Consider the following 19,653-nt stretch of genomic DNA (forward strand, 5'->3'; position numbering starts at 1 on the left):
AAAATTTGCCTTTGTCCTTGGCTTCTTCCTCTCCTTTATCCATTTGACCTCACAGGTCATTGATCCTGTTGCTTCTGAGAGCATAAAGCAGGAGAGCAACCCATCCAGGGTTGGTTCCCAGCTTGCACCCTAGGCCCTGGCCACCCTCAACCAATGTGACTAATGAGGGTCTACGTTGGACCCTGTCTGTATTGTGGCCAGTGTGTAGCTACTCCATTGAACCAGTAGCCCCTTATCTTGTATTCATTAATGGGCCTGTCCCCCTTTCACATTGTCCCCAGAGTTTCTTCATTTAAAATGTGTGATCCTTTTTCTCTCTTGGTTAAAAAACATCTTTTGTTTTTTGTTGCTTAAAGTCTAAAATGAAGTCATCTTCCTTTTTTGGACCCTTGCTCTGTTGCCCAGGCTGGAGTGCAGTGGCGCGATCTCGGCTCACTGCAACCTCCACCTCCTCGTTTCAACCAATTCTCCTGCCTTAGCCTCCCTAGTAGCTGGGAATACAGGTGCCCGCCACCATGCCTGGCTAATTTTTTTGTATTTTTAGTCGAGACGGGGTTTCACCGTGTTAGCTAGGATGGTCTTGATTTCCTGAGCTCGTGATCTGCCCTCCTCGGCCTCCCAAAGTGCTGGAATTACAGGTGTGAGCCACCACACTCGGCTAAAATTTCAAATTAAATATTTCTGAGCTTAATTCTTCCTATCCCAAGAATAATATCTTGTTTCCCCCCTTCTGGAAGTTCTTTTTGATACATCAGTATTCCCAGTTAAGAGTAAAGAAAGAGTGTAAGCTCTGGAATCCCATTGCTTGACTCCTTCAGTTATAAACTGGGTGGCTATAGGCAAGTTATTTTAGCTTCCTGTGCCTCTGTTTCCTAGTCTATAAAATATGGATAAAGTATGCTTTCCTCATATGGTTGATGTGAGGGTTAAATGAGATAATATAGATGAAGCACTTCAGTGCCTGGCACATAGTAAGTTCTCAATAAAGGTTGATTCTTACCATCATCCTTGAGGGAACACTGGAAAATCCATTATTTTGGATTGTTTCTATGGTTATTTCCACATGGAATCTCTCTGGAAAACCAGTGAGTCCTTCAGGTAGATTCAAGCCATCTTCCTCACTTACTGTGGGTTGGACTGTTGTGGCCTGGCACAAACCACCCTCATAACCTGGCAACCCAGCAGCCTGGTCTGTGCATAGAACTATAGAATTATAGTTCATAGAACTATAGAATTACAGAGTCAATTAGATGTAGAACCTTGTCCCCCAAGGCACTCCATGTCACCTAGGTGTAAAGTTTCAGTCTCAACCAATTCTCCTTGTCCTTATTCTCCAAGTCTTGTTCTCCAAGAGCAGCTGGATTCCTTCCTTTTCTTGGTGCATCTCCATTTTACATATGAGGCAACTGAAGAGAAGTTTAAGTACAACAAGTCCTCACTTGATGTCCATAGGTTCTTGGAAACTTCTACTTCAAACAAAATGATGTATATTGAAACCAGTTTTACCATAGGCTAATTGATATAAACAAGAATTAAGTTCCTATGGCGTATTTCTGGTCGCAAAAATATCACCAAACTATTTTAAATAAAGACCAGAACATAATATACATATTGAAATAAATGAGAGCAGTATGTATAACAAAGATTGATAAAATCAGGTTAGATAATTGTAACATTTACCCAATTATTCCAGTCCACGGTTGAGGGTGGCCAGGGCTTAGGGTGCAAGTTGGGAACCAACGCTGGATGGGACGCCATTCTGTTACAGGGCTCTGGCTCTCTCGCTCGTGCTCTGTCTCTCTCTCTCTCTCTTGCCCATATTCTCTCTCACTCTCTCTCACATACACACACACACACACACACACACACCCCTCACCCTCACTTAGACTGGGACACTTTAGACATGCCAGTTAACTTTGAAGTGCACATCTTTGGGATGTGGGAGGAAATCCAAGTATCCAGAGAAAACCCACACAGAGAATGTGTGAACTCCACACATTGGAGCCTGCCAGGAGTCAATTTTTTTACTCCTCAAAATTATAAGAAAACAGTGTTGAATGAAACTGATGTTGTTTGAGGACCTGCTGTAACTTGTCTAAGATCATTCAGTAGTAAGATTCATGCTCTTAACCACTACATGGTAGTCATCCTAGTTTAGCCCCATGTGGTCTTTCTAAACACTTTGCTTTTTGGAGACAGGGTCTTGCTTTTCACCTGGGCGGAAGTGTAGTGGAGCAATCAGGGCTCACTGCAGCCTCGGCCTCCTGGGCTCAAATGATCCTCCCACCTCAGCCTCCTGAGTAGCTGGGACCATAGGTGCATACCACTACACCCAGCTTTTTTTTTTTTTTTTTAGAGATGGGATCTCACTATGTTACCCAGATTGGTCTTGAACTCCTGGGCGCAAGCCATCCTGCCACCTCAGCCTCCAAAGTGCTGGGATTACAGGTATGAACCACCATGCCCAGCCTGCTTACTCATCCTTAAGTATTCAGCTCTGTTGTCTCTGCTTTTCCACTTGTACACACAGTTACCTCTCCTTCCTCTGCCCTCCATACTTTGCTTATTCCTCTTTTATGGCACTTGCAACATTGCATTGTCCTTCTCCCTTGGTGAACCAAGTTCATTGAGGTTAAGAAAGCACCCTGTCTTATTTATCCTTGTGACTTCAGCTTTTAGCACACAGCCCAACATATAGCAAATGCTCAAGAAATGTGAAATGAATGAAGAATGAACGATGCAGAGGAACCTGTAGATGTTGGTAGTCTGTGAATTATAGAGTCAATTAGATGTAACCCCATTTCATGCCTCCCAGATTTGGGCATCAGGGCATGCAAGAATGTTCTAGAAGCCAGATGATAAATGACACGTGTTCCTGCAGCAAATGATTTTAGGCAAAGACAAAATAGATATAGATATCTAGGATGGGGAAACATAGCAGAAAAAAAATCATTTAAAATGTGAGTATATGGGATGAGTGGTAATGCACAGTAGATCAGAAGTTGAGTGAGGGTTTTGGCTCAATTACCTCTAGTGGTAAAGGACATGTTAACTCCTTGGTGCTGGGAGCAGAGCCCCAAGCAGCCTTTCTGCTTCAAGTTCAGAATATCTATTAATATATGCAACATATCCATGTTTTATCTTTAGAAATTCATGCAAATATTGCATTCTGTTTTATTATCTATGAGTTTGATTTAGCGTGAACTTTTTTTTTTTCTCCCCAGTCACTCATCCTCTAGTGAAATAGATGCCGTGGGAACATGTGTCATTTATCCTCTGGCTTCTAGCACATTCTAGCATGCCGTGATGTCCACGTCTGGGAGTTATAGAATGGGGTACAGTCTAATATGATGGCACATTAGATTTCTGTGATTTGGGGGATTGCCTACTCAAGAGTAGTATGTCAGAACTGAGGAGAGTGAGTTCATCCTGTTCTGACTAATGAGGCTGTCCCTGGAAGGCTGCAGTCATTTGGAGGCACCTCATTACTGGATTATTGGGGACCAGCTGGAGAGAGTTCACAGAAGACCCACAGGAATGATTAAGAGACTGGAGGGGCTGACGGATGAAGAAAGTATAAATGAAAACCGTATAACTTGTCTAAACCACAATAGCAGAAATAGACAACTGTATAAATATCTCAAGAGTATAAACTTGATGGAGGAGGGTAATCTTTTATGGTGGGATTTAGGGTTGGGGAGTATAAACCAAGAGTGGAATTAAGCCATAGTAAATGTAAACTAATAATCCAAAGTGCCTGATATATCCTTGGAACCTCCTTAGTTAGACCACCCTAACCTATGCGCTTTTTGATAATCGGATGATTTGTTTTTTTAAGTTCATGTCCCTGGACTCATGGCTGGTGCTTCTCTGTGGAGAATGCTGGAGATTGCATCTTACAAAGCAAACATCTTTCTTTTGTCTTGTCATTTGGTGGACATCAGTAGGTGATATCAGAACTTCTGTGTGCTGCCACTAGCTCTGTATGCACCAAAATTTTGAAATGGACTTTTATATCATGTTTTTCATGGCTCTGTGTGTGTGTGTGTGTGTGTATGTGACAGGATCTCTGTCTCTCTTACCCAGGCTAGAGTACAGTGGTGTTGTGTGATCACAGCTCATGGCAGCCTCAAACTTCTGGGCTTAGGAGATCCTTCTGCCTTAGCTTCCCAGTAGCTAGGACAACAGGGGCGTGTGTGAAAGCGTGGTCTAGGAGACCAGCAGCATCAGCATTACCTGTGAACCTGTTAGAGATACAGAATGTTGAGCCCCTTCTCATACTGACTGCTCTAGAGTCTAAACCATGTTTCTCAAACTTCAGCATGCATAGGACTCACCTGGGGATCTTGTGAAAGTACAGACTCTGAAATAGCAGGGCTGAACACCATACTAGCCATGGGGAGGCAATGATATGACCTGGTCAGTGTTCCTTGGGGAGTCCGCAATCTATTAGGAGAGACTGCTATATAAATACATAATTTCAGTACAGACTAATAAATGCTATTACAGAAGTATCTTCAGCAGAGACGTACCACAAAGGAGGAAGTGGTTGATTCTGTCTGGTGTGGACAGAGTCCTCAGAGAGGCCTTGGAGCAGGACCAGAGAAGGGGGGTGCTTGAGTTGAGTTTTGAAGCTCAGTAGAGGTACTGAAGCATTGGGGTGAGCATGGTAGCTCATGGTAGGGACAGTAAAGCTTACATTAGAACTAGGAGTTATTTGATTTAATAATCAAATAGCTGATCACAGGGTTGGAAACCTACTAAGATTGTAGTGAATAGAAATAAAAGTTCAGGCCGGGTGTGGTGGCTCATGCCTGTAATCCTAGCACTTTGGGAAGCTGAGGCGGGCAAATCACCTGTGGTCAGGAGTTCAAGACCAGCCTGGCCAACATGGTGAAACCCTGTCTCTACCAAAAATACAAAAACTAGCCAGACATAGTAGTGCGCACCTGTAGTCCCAGCTATAGGGAGGCTGAGGCAGGAGAATAGCTTGAACCCAGGAGGTGGAGGTTGTAGTGAGGCGGTGAGCCAAGATCATGCCACTGCACTGCAGCCTGGGCAACAGAACGAGACTCTATCTCAAAAAAAAAAAAAAAAAGTTCAGTACAATCTGTTATCTTAATTTCTTTATACCATTTTCTTATTTGAAAAAAGGATAACTTGCCCATTCTCTCGCTTATTTAAGGAAAATCAGTCCCCACCAAAAATGTGTTCTCCAGAAATAGAAACTTTTTACATGTCCTTGCAACATTAAGAATTTGAAAAACACTGAAAGGTACAATACAGGTAGAAAATAAAAATTATTTATAATTCCATATACCAAGAAATGATCACTATTAATATTTTTCTATTTTTCCTTTCAGTCTTCTTTATGTAATGTTATGTTTCTAAATGTGGGCTTGTGCTACATAAATGGTTTTGTGCCTGCTTTTTTATTTAACATTTTGTTTGTGAGCATTTCCCTGTGTTGTTTATTCCCTAAAAGTGTCATTTAAAAATTCCTCATATAGTGTTCTACATAGGCATCTCTTACAGCTTATGTATATAGTCTGTTGTTTGTGGATCCTTTAAGCTGGTTCCAGTTGCCAGTTGACCCAGGTTTTGGCTCTTGTACTTGGCAAGTCTGTTGGCTTTATTTATTTATTTGTTTATTTAGAGAGTGGATCTGGCTCTGTTGCCCAGGCTGGAGTGCAGTGGCATGATCTCAGCTCACTGCAACCTCTGCCTCCTGGGCTCAAGCCAACCCCAACCTCAGCCTGCAAGTAGCTGGGACCACAGGTGCCTGCCACCATGCCTGGCTAATTTTTGTATTTTTTGTAGAGATAGGGTTTTGTTATGTTGCCCAGGCTGGTCTTGAACTCCTGGGCTCAAGTGATCCACCTGCCTTGGCCTCCCAAAGTGCTGGGATTACAGGCGTGAACTACTGTGCCCGGCCATGTTGCCGTATTTTAAACTAGATACATATACTTATTTATTTTTAATGATAAAAGTTTGCCAACTTAATTTCATTTGCTGGTCTTCACTCATTCTGTTCTTTTAGCATTTTGTGCTTTCTTCCTTGGTTTCCCATAGTAGAGAGGCAGTAGGGTAGTCATTAAAAGCATGGATCCTGGGTCCAGGTTGTCTGAGTTTGACTCGGCTCTACTACTCACTGTGTGTTTCCCTGGAAAAGGACTTTAACCTTTTTGTGTCCCAGTTTCCTCATCTGTAAAATAGGGATAATTGTATCTGTGTTAAAATAGGGATAATTGTATCTGTGAGTTTATATGTATGAAGCACTGAGAACAGTTCCTGCCATATGGTAAGACTGTCTCTGCATTTACTAATTAGTAGTCTCTTCTCATTTGTCTTATGGTGGCTGTTTGTGTATGCATTGCCATAAACCCCCTTTCTGCTACATTTTTGGTTCATGAATATCTTTGAGAGTTATAAACTGACTTTACTGCACTTTATTTAGTGATTTTATTTTGAAAGTTCACAGATTTTCCCCTGACTCGTAGTAGCAGGTTTTACTGTTTTAAATATAAAATCAACTTTATTTAACATGTCTTGGAAATGCATATGTGGGCACAAAGGGAGCAGACTGCATAGGCTGATAGATTGGGCTTTAAAGCTCTTTGGAGGTTTCTCCTTTCCAGCTGAATATTGTCTCAATTCCTTATCATGGCATATAAGGCCCTCCGTAACCTAGTTCTGTCTGTGCTTTCATCTCACCTGTCTTTGTGGTTGCTCCAGACCCTGTGCTGCATCCCCATTATATTCAAACTGGGTATGTGGTTGTGCTGAAGGTTACTCTTTATGTCTGTGGCCTAGTTTGCTTCTACTGAAGAATGGACTCACACCTGTAATCCCAGCACTTTGGGAGGCCAAGGCAGGAGGATCTCTTGAGTTCTGGAGTTCAAGACCAGCCTGAGCAACATGGCAAAACCCCGTCTCTACAAAAAATACAAATAAAAAATTAGCCAGGTGTGGTAGTGCATGCCTGTAGTCCTAGCTACTTGGGAGGCTGAGGCGGGAGGATCACTTGAGTCCAGGAGGTCAAGGCTGTAGTGAGCTGTAATCATACCACTGCACTTCAACCTGGGTGACAGAGAAAGACCCTGTCAAAAAAAAAAAGCCTGTGTCTAATTCTGAAGCTCAGTGCTCTTAATCTCTATGCTGAATCATGAAAAAGAATAAAGTCATAAGGATAGGGAAGTATTTGGGGACACTAAACTGAAAGAAGCTCTGAATCAGCTGAAGAAATAGTTATAGACAGTGAGGTTGCCGGTTGACTTTTCTTGTGGAGTCAGAGGCCTCAAGGAAACTATGTGGAGTTTTAATTGAGAATGCTTGGTCAGAGTTTACTAATTCTTGGTTATTTTTAGTGTCTCGATTTCCACTGCCTGTTGTACCTTCTCTTTGTTTTTTTTTTCTGGGGAATCTTTTTCGCAAATAAAAACCTGTTCCAACTAACCCTATTTTGTTTTTTGGACAGGATCCTGGGGCATCCTTTGGCAGCTGATTACACCCTGCACTAGAGAGAAGTCCAGGAATGATATATTCTTGGGCTGATTTCTGTATCCTGGAATTCATCCAGTTCATCCCAGAAACACTGACCTGGTTACTGTGACAAAGTCTGATGGATAGACCCTTTCTGTTGACCTTGCGTCGTTTTTCTTTCATGTGGAAGTTGGAAGACAAGGTGAAAGGGGCCAAAAGTGACCTGCTTTGGTGAATAGGAGTGCTCTACTTGGTTCTCAGAACATGGGCCCTCGTTTAAAGGTGAGGTAATAGACTGAGTTGAACTTTAGTTATTGGGATGTAGAACATGGATCCAGTGAGCAGTTCCTAAGCCTTTTCGGCAAGGGATAGCTGTTGAAGTATACAGTTGCAGTGAGAATTGACTTTGTCCCCAGCAGAGCATTTTTAAATATGAAGAAACCAGTTCTCCATTTTTGGGAAATGACTTTTTCACAACTGATTTTCAATGTTGGGGCTAAAATTTAGTTGCTACTGTAATTAAAAATCTTTATGCTCTGAAAAAGCAGAGGATTTTAGAAAATGTATGTTAATCAACTTTCTAACAGTCCCTTGAGACAGATATTTTCAAGTATTTTTCCCCTTTTGTAGGTAATGTGAGCCAAAATGCTATAGTATTAAGCAATTAGACCAGGATCCTTCATAAGCAAGTGTTATTTCTGCACTAGAGAATTGGCATTACATTCCACTTTTCTTTGTCATGCTTTATTTATATTTCAGAAGATTAAAAAAAGAGCCATAAGAGTTTATCTTTCTAATTTTAGCTTTGCTATAAGATTCCTCACAGTAGGATTGGATAGTGTTTCTCATACTTTGTTTTACCTGTTTTCATAAATCTTTTTTTCCCCAAATACTTCACTATCCTTATGACTTTATTCTTTTTCATAATTCATTGTAGAGGTTAAGAGCATTGAGCTTCAGAGTTAGACATAGGCTTTTTTTTTTTTTGGAGACTGGGTCTTTCTCTGTCTCCCAGGCTGGAGTTCTGTAGCACAATCATGGCTCACTGCAGCCTTGACCTCCTGGGCTCAAGCAGTCCTCCCGCCTCAGCCTCCCAAGTAGCGGGGACTACAGGCGTGCACTATGACATCCTGACTAATTTTTTATTCGTGTTTTTTGTAGAGACGGGGTTTTGCCATGTTGCTCAGGCTGGTTCCGAACTCTTGAGCTCAAGTGGTCCTCCTGCCTTGGCTTCCCAAAGTGCTGGGATTACAGGTATGAGCCACCATGCCCTGCTAGGCTTTCCTAGCCAGACTTGAATCTCAACTCTGTCACTTATCCCAATGTGAGATGTTCAGCAACTTTAAGCCCAGCTTAAAAAACAAAAAAAATCCATAAAACGAGAATGATAGTATTCATCTTACCAAGCTGTTGTGGTGACAGTTACTTAGGCTAACATATTTAAAGCACTGAAGGCAATGTTCGGCCTGTGATAAGTGACACAATAAGCAAGTAGAAAGTTGTTAATTTACTACTGTCACATTTTTCTTCTAGCTTGAAGTATCACAATATGCCATATTTATAAATGTCAAGGACACTAAAGAGAGGAACTTGAAAACACACAAAATACTCATAACAATTGGATGAAATAGTACAGTAGAGCCTTACATACTTGTTTGTGCTGGAATTAGACTTGGGAAAGTTCCAAAATAATTTCATACAGAAAAATATGAATAGCAAAAAGTAGAGGGTGCCATAGAAACTGCCGTAGAAAAATACCATGCATGGGAATTTGCAACCCCAGTGATGGGCATTTGATACCTGCTTGTTGAACTGAATTAAATTGGCAATTTTTAGGTTGAGGAACTTATAACCCATGGCTCAAGTGAGTACACTGTTAATTAGAGAAATCCTTTCAAGCTCTATCTATAAGGAAGATCCCATCTGGAAAATTCCTGATCCTTAGGCATTCTGGACAAAGAAAAGGACAGACATTTGATCTTATTCATATTTATTGAAGTTACTATATGCAATTATGTTGGTTTCTTTGGAGCATTTTTTTTTTTTTTTGAGACAGGGTCTCACTCTGTTGCCCAGGTTGGAGTGCGGTGGTGCCACCAGGGCTCACTGCAGCCTCAACCTCCTGGGCTCAAGAAATCCTCCTGCCTCAAGCCCCCTCCCTGCCTCCAGTAGCTGGATATAGGTGTGCACCAGCACGCCCAGCTAATTTGTTTTCAAATTTTAGTAGAGATGAGGTCCCACTATATTACCCAGACTGGTCTCAAACTCCTGAGCTCAAGTGATCTTCCCGCCTTAGCCTCCCAAAGTGCTGGGATTACAGACATGAGCCACCATGCCCAGCCTGGAGGATTTTTAAGACTACTCATAACCACTCTAAAATGAAAAAACGAGACTAAAAGAATAAAAGTACTAGGCCAAGCATGGTGGCTCACGCCTGTAATCCCGGCACTTTGGGAGGCTGAGGCAGGCGGATCACCTGAGGTCAGGAATTTGAGACCAGCCTGACCAACATGGAGAAACCCCATCTCTACTAAAAATACAAAATTAGCTGGGTGTGGTAGTGCATGCCTGTAATCCTAGGTACTTGGGAGGCTGAGGCAGGAGAATTGCTTGAACCTTGGAGACAGAGGTTGCAATGAGCCAAGATGGTGCCATTGCACTCCAGCCTGGGCAACAAGAGTGAAACTCTGTCCCAAAAAAAAAAAATAAATAAAAGAATAAAAGTGCTATAAGATAAATAAAAACAATGTTCTATGGAAATTCACAAGAGGAAAGGAATTTCTAAATTTAGTATTAGGGAAGATTTTGGAGAAAGTGGATAGGATTTTTCCTAGACCTTGGGATCAGGAGATGTTCCATGTGTAGAGAATAAAAGGGAAGAGGATATTCTAGGCAGAGGAGATGAGTTTTCAAAAGGAATGGAGAGGAGACATTTCAGAGCTGTATGTAAAAGTGTAAAGGATCTAATTTGGATAGATCATAGGATGAATAACGAGGTATTGTAGCAACTGAGGCCAAAGAGAATAGTGTGGGGTAGGGGTAGCAGTAGATACAGGGCAGAGAGAGCCCCCGACAGGAGAACATGCTTACAGAAAATGCTTCAGAACAGAGGTAAAATCTGGAATAAAAGTGATTTGAGTGACAAAAGTAGGGAGGCCTGGCTGGACGTGATGACTCACGCTTGTAATCCCAGCACTTTGGGAAGCCAAGGCAGGTGGACCACTTGAGGTCAGGAGTTCAAGACCAGCCTGGCTGACATGTTGAAATCCTGTCTCTACTAAAAAAAAAAAATACAAAAAGTTAGCTGAGCGTGGTGGCGGGCACCTGTAATCCCAGCTACTCGGGAGGCTGAGGCAGGAGAATTGCTTGAACCTGGGAGGTGGAGGTTGCAGAGAGCCGAGATTGTTAACTGCACTCCAGCCTGGGGGACAGAGCAAGACTCTGTCTCAAAAAAAAAAAAGAAAAGAAAAAATTAGAAGAGCTTTTGAGAGAATTCAGGAAGAACCAGAAAGGGGGAAAATGTAGAACGAAGGCAAATTCAGAATGTGACCCTGGGTGAAACTGGGAGGTGGGTAAATACTGTGGGGGTGGGGAGTGGTTTGAGAGCTGTTGTAGAGCAGTGGGACATTTTGTAAAGTTAGTATCAGTGAGTGAGGAATTGATAGAGCTAACTCCCTGGTCATGAGGAGGTTTCAAGAAGAAAGTTGTTTGGGGAAAAAATAGTAATTGGTGTGTTGAGTTTTAAATGATGAAGAGAGGTGGGGCAGAAATGTAGAGTTGACTTATTGGAGAAGGTTTAGGTGATCTTGAAAATCAGTAGTGATGATTTGATTGAGAAATAAGTGACAAGGGAAAAATGGCTGAGGACTCCACAAGGTAAAGCTCATTACTGCCAGCTTCGTGATAACTGGACTGTGGCTCTCATGTTCTACTTTGTTCCCCCATACCTGACACATTATATAAGTACTCAGTATTTGTTGGACGAATTATTTTAGGATGAGTTTTTAACCCTTTATTGTAAAATTTTTTAGTCTTAAAATTAGAATAGTATAAAGAACTCCCATGCAGACTGTTTAGGGACAGTAATAGAAGCCATACTTTTTGGAATTCAGATGCATTTCTCTTTGAAGAAAGTGTGGGCCAGTAGAGAGGAGTTTCCTATCAGCTTTGAAGTAAGGGAGTAGTGATACTGGTGCCACTATTGATAATAATTGTAATAATCATTAAAACTTTGAGAACTCACTGTGTGACAGGCACTACTATAGGCTGCTTACATGTGTTAACTCATTTAATCCTCACAGCACCCCATGAGGTATATATAAGGAAACTGGCACCCCTTTACAAAGATTGAATGATTTGTCCAGGGTCACATTATGAATGGTGGGGCATGGATTTGAAGCCAGGTAACCTAACTCTAGAGTCTATCCCCTTATCCTCTATCTTATACTATTTGTTATGCTGTTTGACTAGAGCTTTGATTGCTGTGGGGAGTTGCATTGAAGTCATATCATACTAAAGGAGATGATACTATATAAATAATTAATTTTCAACTCTTTTTACAGCAGTGAGATTCTGAAGCCTAGCTAGGTCACACAGTTTGCCGTCCTGGGATTGTTCTCTAGGCTTCTAAATTACTGCATGTCAGCTGTCTTCTCACAGAAAGGGTTGTTGTAGTTGTCAGAGATAGTAGGGGGGAGTTTTTCCAGCCCTCATGACTCAAGCCATACATTTGGCACTGCTTTTATTCCTCTAAGAAGACCACAAATCTGTAACACCAGCCACATATATATATGTCATTTCTTTGCTGAGTGCTGTAACTTCCCTGAGGACCGAAAGTTTCACATCTAGGGTCTGATTGAATGGCATCCTGCTGAGGAAGTATTTAAGGCAGTTAAACTGCCAGTTTTGGTCCCACCAAGTCATCTAGTGCATCCTGTAAGATGCAGACAGATGCTTTTTGAGAGATGGTAGCAGCTTTTTGAGATGATAGCTGTTGGGTCCCCAGCTAATTCAGCATAGGGTCCCAAGAGATGAGATACTTGTTTGGGAAGGAGGTTCAGTAGTTATGATCCCAAATTTTGGCTCTTTATATTGTTTATAATGAACCCTTTTGGGAGCACCTTAATCCATGTGACAATTCTAATGTTCCCCTGTGGATTTCTTTTCTAGTAGGACTTTAGATAATCACTCTAAGTAGGATTTCTATGAAACTTTTGACAGTCATTCCTCAAATTACCTATTCTCTGCAGGTTCCACTGGATATATTGTTATCAGAGGAACTAAGCAAACACAATCAAATGTAAAAATATACCCTGAAAAAAAAATTGTTTTGGTCCCTCCCAGATCTGAACCTAGAAATTTTTAGCTGTCTTGTCTCTACGTAATATTCTAGTGCTGATAAAAGGTGCTAGGTGGAGAAACATTGACAGCCTTAGTGTATACTGACTTGAAAAGAAAGAGTGAATTCAGTGCATTGTAAAATAGAATATACAACCTGTGCTAAGGTCAGACTCAGTGATAAGATATGAACGTTAGCATACGTTGCATTTTTCCTTGGCAGTACTTTCATTGGTTCAAATGATCAAATGAGTAATTAAGATTGAAGTGTTATTCTGGAAGCAAGTTTAACAACAGTGAAAGTCTTCCCTCAAACTCCTACCTTGACAGGCATGACTCAGGATGAGAAGTACAGTCTCCTTTTGTTCCTCTCCTTGGTCTTTCTGCTGAGCTCATCTTCCAGAGGGCCCATTAGTTTGCCTGATTGGTAACAGCATGAGTGACTTCCCTTTCAGACCCACTGCTTATTATTGGGATGACCCAGAGTTCATTTTAATTACATAATGCCAACATGATGATAATGATACTTGCTTTAAAAAAAAAAATTCTACATTTTATATAGCTATTTCTATGTAGCTGAATTACTTCCAGAAGGCAAACATAAGGGGAAAGTGACTCCGTTATCCTCTTTGCATGTGTTAATTAGCACCACTTTGCATGAGGAAGGGAAACTGTCTTGGGAACTGTGGATCTAAGAAGATGAAGGCCATGTTACTGCATTTTGAAATTAGCAATAAAGCAAGTGGCTGTTTGTGGTATTCCTAGAGTGGTCAGTAGATTGGAAGTCTTCAAGGGGAATGATGCAGTCTCTGTTTGTTTCTCTGAAATATATTGTAGGGCACCTGTCAAGCTAGAAAGAGGACAGGAGTAGTAGGGCTCTAGACTCGAGAGAGTTGTCTGGCTCACGCCATACACTCTGTCTTACTCTGAGATAGCTACAAGGCAGAATTGGAGAAAAAAAAGTAAACAAGTTTTCTTTTAACAGCTGCAGCTGTGATCCTCGGCTGTCTGTCGGCATTGAAGGGACCTGATGTTTTACGTTATTGGTACGTTATGGAGAGAACTCCCTCTATTATATTTTTGTTAAGGTTGCTTGGATTCTTTTTCCTTTTCTGCCTATTCCTTTCCCTTTGAAAATGGAGCTGGAAATATTTCTAGTCATGCCAGAATGTACCTTCACAGAGTTCGCATTGGAATTCATTCATTTGCGTTTATTGAGCAATTATAGTCAATGCCAGACACTGTTTACTGTGGAGTCTAAAGCTGAATAAGATGAAAATCTGCCTTCAAGGAGTACTCATTCATAACATAAAGAGGAATGGTCAAGGAGGAGGAAAGTTATACCAGATGAATGTGCAGGAGTTTGAAGGAGCCCAGGAAAGGGAACTGCTAACTCTGGTGGGGATTGGGGAAGACTTTTGCCAAGTACACAAGGGAGGGGAGGGCTCCCAAATAATGCATTCTTTTAAGAAGGAAATGGTGGGAACCAAAGGCACATCCTTTTTACTGCTTCTGTGGGGGGCCCAGCAAGTACAGGAAAGTAGGGAGCAGGGCGGACATTGTATGCAGCTCGTATAGAGCAAGAGTTTGCAAACTTTTTCTATAAAAGGCCAGAGAGTAAATATTTTTGGTTCCAAAGGCTCATTTCAATAACTCAGCCCTGCCAGTGTGGGGCAAAAGTAGCCATAGATAACTTATAAATGTTGGGTGTGGCTATATCCCAATGGAACTTTATTTACTGAAATACGCAGTGGGTGGACTTTGGCCTGAGGACTCTAGTTGCTGACCCCTGGTGTAGAAGTTCCTTTCTTATCCACAGAGGTAGTACCCAGTGCAGTGTTTCTTTGGCAACCTTACAGTCTCATCCTGACTTCCTTTAATTTTTGAGAAATAGTTGGCCTGTTCCATAATGAAAAGCTGTAATGTGTAACTGGCAGGCGGTTTGTGTGTTCTCTCTTTTGCATAGGTGGAATCACAGTGTCTGTGGTTGCATTCTTCTTCACAATTAAGTTCCTCTTTGAGCTTGCCGCACGTGTAGTCAGCTTCCTCCAGAATGAGGACCGCGAGCGCCGAGGAGACCGGACTATTTATGACTACGTGCGAGGAAATTACCTGGATCCCCGGTCTTGCAAAGTCTCCTGGGATTGGAAGGACCCCTATGAGGTGGGCCACAGCATGGCCTTCCGAGTGCATGTAAGGGAATGTTTCTGTCTCCATACCCATTGGGGTTTCTGAGTAACTTGCTTTCCAGAGCCCAGTTCAACACTACCAGGTGCTGGCCTGGAATGTTAACATTTTCTCTTGTTTTTCAACCCCTTCCAGAAACTAGTGAATTGCTGCTATCAGAAGAGTCACAAATTTCTCTGTCATTTTGATTTAATAGGTCCTTAGCTTTGAAGACGTATAAGGCTTAATGTTACCTTTTCAAAATAAAAATATTACAGAAAAGAATAAGTAATAATACTTACTCTTTGGGTTAGCAAATCAGGCCCACCTTCAGTTTCTTTAAATACATTTGTCTTGGAACACAGCCACACCCATTCATCATGTATCGACTATGGCTGTTTTCACACCTGAGTAGTTATGACAGTTGAGTAGTTGTGTACGGCCCACAAAGCCAAAACATTTATTCTCTGGCACTTTACAGAAAAAATTTCCCAACTCTTGCATTGACTTCTTCACTGTAGCATTAAGCTTGGCCTGAACCCCTCCTACCTTTGTCTGGTAACGCTTTAGTTCACTCATTGCCAGTGCTGCCAGCTAACTTACCTTTAAATTTGGGTTGGCAGTGATAATATAAAGGAGTGGTAAGACCAAGGAGGCAACATTGGTGGTTCAGAAGTGGCAATTTAAAATGGGCATTTTCTTGATTTAGTGGTAAATTCTACCCTTGTCCTCTGAACAGGTTAAGAATTTGCTCATGACTTAATGGTTTTCTTTGGAGTATTGATGGGATTTGTTTCTCTCTGTGTTTTTGTGAGCAGGACTGTGAGGAACGGGTAGGTACTGGGATTTACCAGTGTGATCTCTGCCAGCTACTTCCTCTCTCCCCACTCACTCTGCACAGGAAATGTTTTTTTCCTCTGCTTGCTAACGAGTGTCCTTCTTTCCATGGCAGTTATTCTATAAGAACGGGCAGCCTTTCCCTGCACATCGGCCTGTGGGACTAAGAGTTCACATCTCTCATGTCGAGCTAGCAGTGGAAATTCCAGTGACCCAGGAAGTCCTTCAGGAGCCCAATTCCAATGTGGTAAAAGTGGCCTTCACTGTGCGCAAGGCTGGGCGTTATGAAATCACAGTGAAGCTTGGTGGATTAAATGTGGCATATAGTCCCTACTACAAAATTTTTCAGCCTGGTAGGTTCTTTTTCCCTTTCTTTTTCCCTTTGTCTCCTTCCCTCTCTCTCCCTCCTTCCATCCCATCTTTCCTTTTTAAAAATAATACCTTTATTGAGATTTAATTCACATGCCATAAAATCATCCTTTTAAAGTATACAGTTTAATGGTTCTTTAAATGGAGCCATCATCAAAGTCGATTTTAGAGCATTTTCATAACCTCAGAAAGAAACCCCATACATATCAGTAGTCACTTTCTCCCCAAATCCCCCAGACCTAGGCAGCCACTCATCTACTGTCTCTGTTGATTTGCCTACTGTGTTTGGCTGCTTTTGTCTTGCTGTAAAGAAATACCTGAGACTGGGTAATTTATAAAGAAAAGAGGTTTATTTGGCTCACGGTTCTGCAAGCTGTACAAAAAGCATAGCACCAGCATCTGCTTCTGGTGAGGCCTTGCGAAGCATCTACTCATGGTGGAAGGCGAAGTGGGAGCAGGAGTGTCACATGGTGAGAGAGGGAGCAAGAGAGAGAGGGAGGAGGTGCTGGGCTTTTCTAAACAAACAGATTTTGCATGAACTCAGAACAAGAGCTTATTCATTACCATGAGGAGGAGACCAAGCCATTCATGAGGGATCCTCCCCTATGACCCCATCACCTCCCACCAGGCCCCACCTCCAACATTGGGAATCACATTTCAGTATGCAATTTGGAGGGTACAAATATCTAAACCAGATTCAGTCATGCTGTAGCGTGAATCTGTACTTCATTTCTTTTTATTGACAAATAATATTCCATTGTGTGTGTATGCCGCGTTTTATTTATCTTTTCATCAGTTGGTGGTCGAGTTGTTTCTACTTTTGGGTACTGTAGGCAGTGCTGCTGTGAACATTTGTGTACAAGTTTTTGTGTTGACATGTTTTTATTACTCTGGGAGTGAAATTGCTGAGTCATTAGTTTGGTTAGTTCTTAAGGGCTAAGGGCTGTGGTGTCCACAGAAATAATAGGACCTGGGGTCCTTAGGTAACTTTTGAAGTGAAACCTTACTGAGTGGGGCCTTAAGATTTGTGTATCTTTGCTTGACTAGTCCTCAGTTTTCTTTCTCTGATAGCAGAGTAAGGCTCTGGGCAAAATGGCTCCCAAGCCATCTCTTTCTCCATGTATCCTCTCCTTTGCTTAAGTGCCTCACTCAGAGACTCCTTTTCATATGAATTATCATCACCCACCTCCTTGCCACCAGTGGAGAACAGCTCATATCCTTATATGTACCAGCCCTTTTTATATTCATATGCATTTGTAAGAAATAACTCAGAGATCTGGTATACCATTTTCCCAGTTTCCTGCAATGGTAACATCTTCCAAAACTACTAGTACAAGATAACAGCCAGGTTATTGACATTGATATAGCCAAGGCACAGAACATTTCCATCATCAAAAGGATCCCTCATATTGCCCTTTTACAACCACACCCATCCCCTCCCAACCTGTTTGTTTCTTTTTTTTTTGACGAAGTGTTGCTGTGTCACCAGGCTGGAGGGCAGTGGTGCGATCTTGGCTCACTGCAACCTCCAACTCCCTGGTTCAACGGATTCTCCTGCCTCACCCTGAGTAGCCGGGATTACATGCACGTGCCACGACGCCCAGCTAATTTTTGTATTTTTAGTAGAGACGGGATTTCACCATGTTGGCCAGGATGGTCTCGATCTCCTGACCTCATGAACCGCTCGCCTTGGCCTCCCAAAGTGCTGGAATTACAGGCGTGAGCCACCGTGCCCGCCCCTCTGCCCCACCCGCTGCCAACTTGTTTCTTAACCCCTGGCAACCCATGAATCTATTCCCGATTTCTATAATTTTGTCATTTGAAGAATATTATATAACTAAAATCATGTAGTATATAACCTGTGGGAGTTGACTTTTCCTCACTCAGCATAATTTTCCGGAGATTCATCTAGGTTACTGAGTATATCCGTAGTTGGTTCCTTTTTTCTTTTTCTTTTTTTTTTTTTTATTTTTTTTTGAAACGGAGTCTCGCTCTGTCGCCCAGGCTGGAGTGCAGTGGCCGGATCTCAGCTCACTGCAAGCTCCACCTCCCGGGTTTTACGCCATTCTCCTGCCTCAGCCTCCCAAGTAGCTGGGACTACAGGCGCCTGCCACCTCGCCCAGCTAGTTTTTTGGAGTGCGATGGCACAATCTGAGCTCACTGCAACCTCTGCCTCCCAGGTTCAAGCAATTCTCCTGCCTCAGCCTCCCAAGTAGCTGGGATTACAGGCATCTGCTATCATGGCCGACTAATTTTTTCTATTTTTAGTAGAGATGGGGTTTTGCCCTGTTGGCCAGGCTGGTCTCAAACTCCTGACCTCAGGTGATCCATCCGCCTTGGCCTCCTGCAGTGCTGGGATTACAGGCATGAGCCACTGTGCCTGGCCCATTCTGAGTTTTTACTGTTGACTTTTGAGAGTTTTGTATATATTCTATATGCTAGTCCTTTGTTAAACATATGGTCTGCAAATATTTTCTCCCCATTTGTAGCTTTTCTTTCTTTCTTTTTGGAGATGGGATATCACTCTGTAACCCGTGCTGGAGTACAGTAGCACAGTCACGGCTCACTGCAGCCTTGACCTCTCCGGGCTTAGATGATCTCCCATCTCAGCCTCCCAAGTTGCTGGGACTATGGCACGTGCCAGCACACCTGGCTCGTTTTCGTATTTTTTTGTAGAGATAGGGCTTCCCCGTGTTGCCCAGGCTGAGCTTTTCTTCTTATTCCCTTAACAGAGTAATTCACAGAGCACATGTTTTCAATTTTGATGAAATCCACTTTCTAAGGTAGGAGAATCACTTGAGCCCAGGAGTTCAAGACCGGCCTGGGCAACATAGTGAGACCTCATCTCTATAAAACGTTTATAAATTAGTTGGGCGTGGTGGCGTGCACCTCTAGTCCCAGCTACTGGGGAGTAGGTTGGAGCAGGGAGATGGGAGGATAGCTTAAGCCCAGGAGATTAAGCCTGCAGTGAGCTGTGATCATGCCACTACACTCCAGCCTGGGTGACAAAGTGAGACCCTGTCTCAAAAAAGAAAGAAAGAAATCCAGTGTATCCATTTTTTTTCTTTTATGGTCAAACTGTTAGCATCTAAGAAATCTTTGGTCCCAGATCCTCTCTCTCTCTTTTTTTTTTTTCCCCCCAGAAGTTTTTACAGTTTGAAATTTTGTATTTAGGGTCATGATCTATTTTTAGTTAATTTTAATATGTGAGATTTGGGTCAAGGTCCCTTTTTTTTTTTTTTTTTTTGCTTATACATGTCTATTTACTCCAGCATCATTTGTTGAAAAGGTGATCTTTCTTCTATTACATTGCTTTCGTACTTTTATCAAAAAGCAGTTGGACATATTTGTGGGGGCTTATTTCATTAATCTATGTACCTATCCCTCCGCCACACCACAGAATCGTGATTACTGTAGCTCTGTCTTCTTTTTTTCTCAGTGATACTTGTTCTGGAAAAACAC

The 19,653-nt window shown here is 42.1% G+C and overlaps 1 protein-coding gene across 2 annotated transcripts in view; it reads left to right on the plus strand.

Annotated features, from left to right (window-relative positions):
* The window catches only part of AREL1 (apoptosis resistant E3 ubiquitin protein ligase 1), a 49,669-nt gene that overhangs the window by 12,911 nt on the left and 17,105 nt on the right, over positions 1 to 19,653 (plus strand). Inside the window, exons 3-7 of one of the 2 annotated variants that reach the window (XM_011949563.1) lie at positions 2,357 to 2,448; positions 7,478 to 7,764; positions 13,805 to 13,865; positions 14,786 to 15,012; positions 15,938 to 16,175. In XM_011949563.1, the coding sequence (XP_011804953.1) occupies positions 13,850 to 13,865; positions 14,786 to 15,012; positions 15,938 to 16,175 (481 nt within the window). In that variant the 5' untranslated portion in view covers positions 2,357 to 2,448; positions 7,478 to 7,764; positions 13,805 to 13,849. The remainder of the gene's footprint in view (positions 1 to 2,356; positions 2,449 to 7,477; positions 7,765 to 13,804; positions 13,866 to 14,785; positions 15,013 to 15,937; positions 16,176 to 19,653) is intronic. The other variant, XM_011949562.1, reaches the window with a different exon arrangement.

This window comes from Colobus angolensis, unplaced genomic scaffold, assembly GCF_000951035.1.
Source record: "Colobus angolensis palliatus isolate OR3802 unplaced genomic scaffold, Cang.pa_1.0 Scaffold3, whole genome shotgun sequence".
NCBI lineage: Eukaryota > Metazoa > Chordata > Mammalia > Primates > Cercopithecidae > Colobus > Colobus angolensis.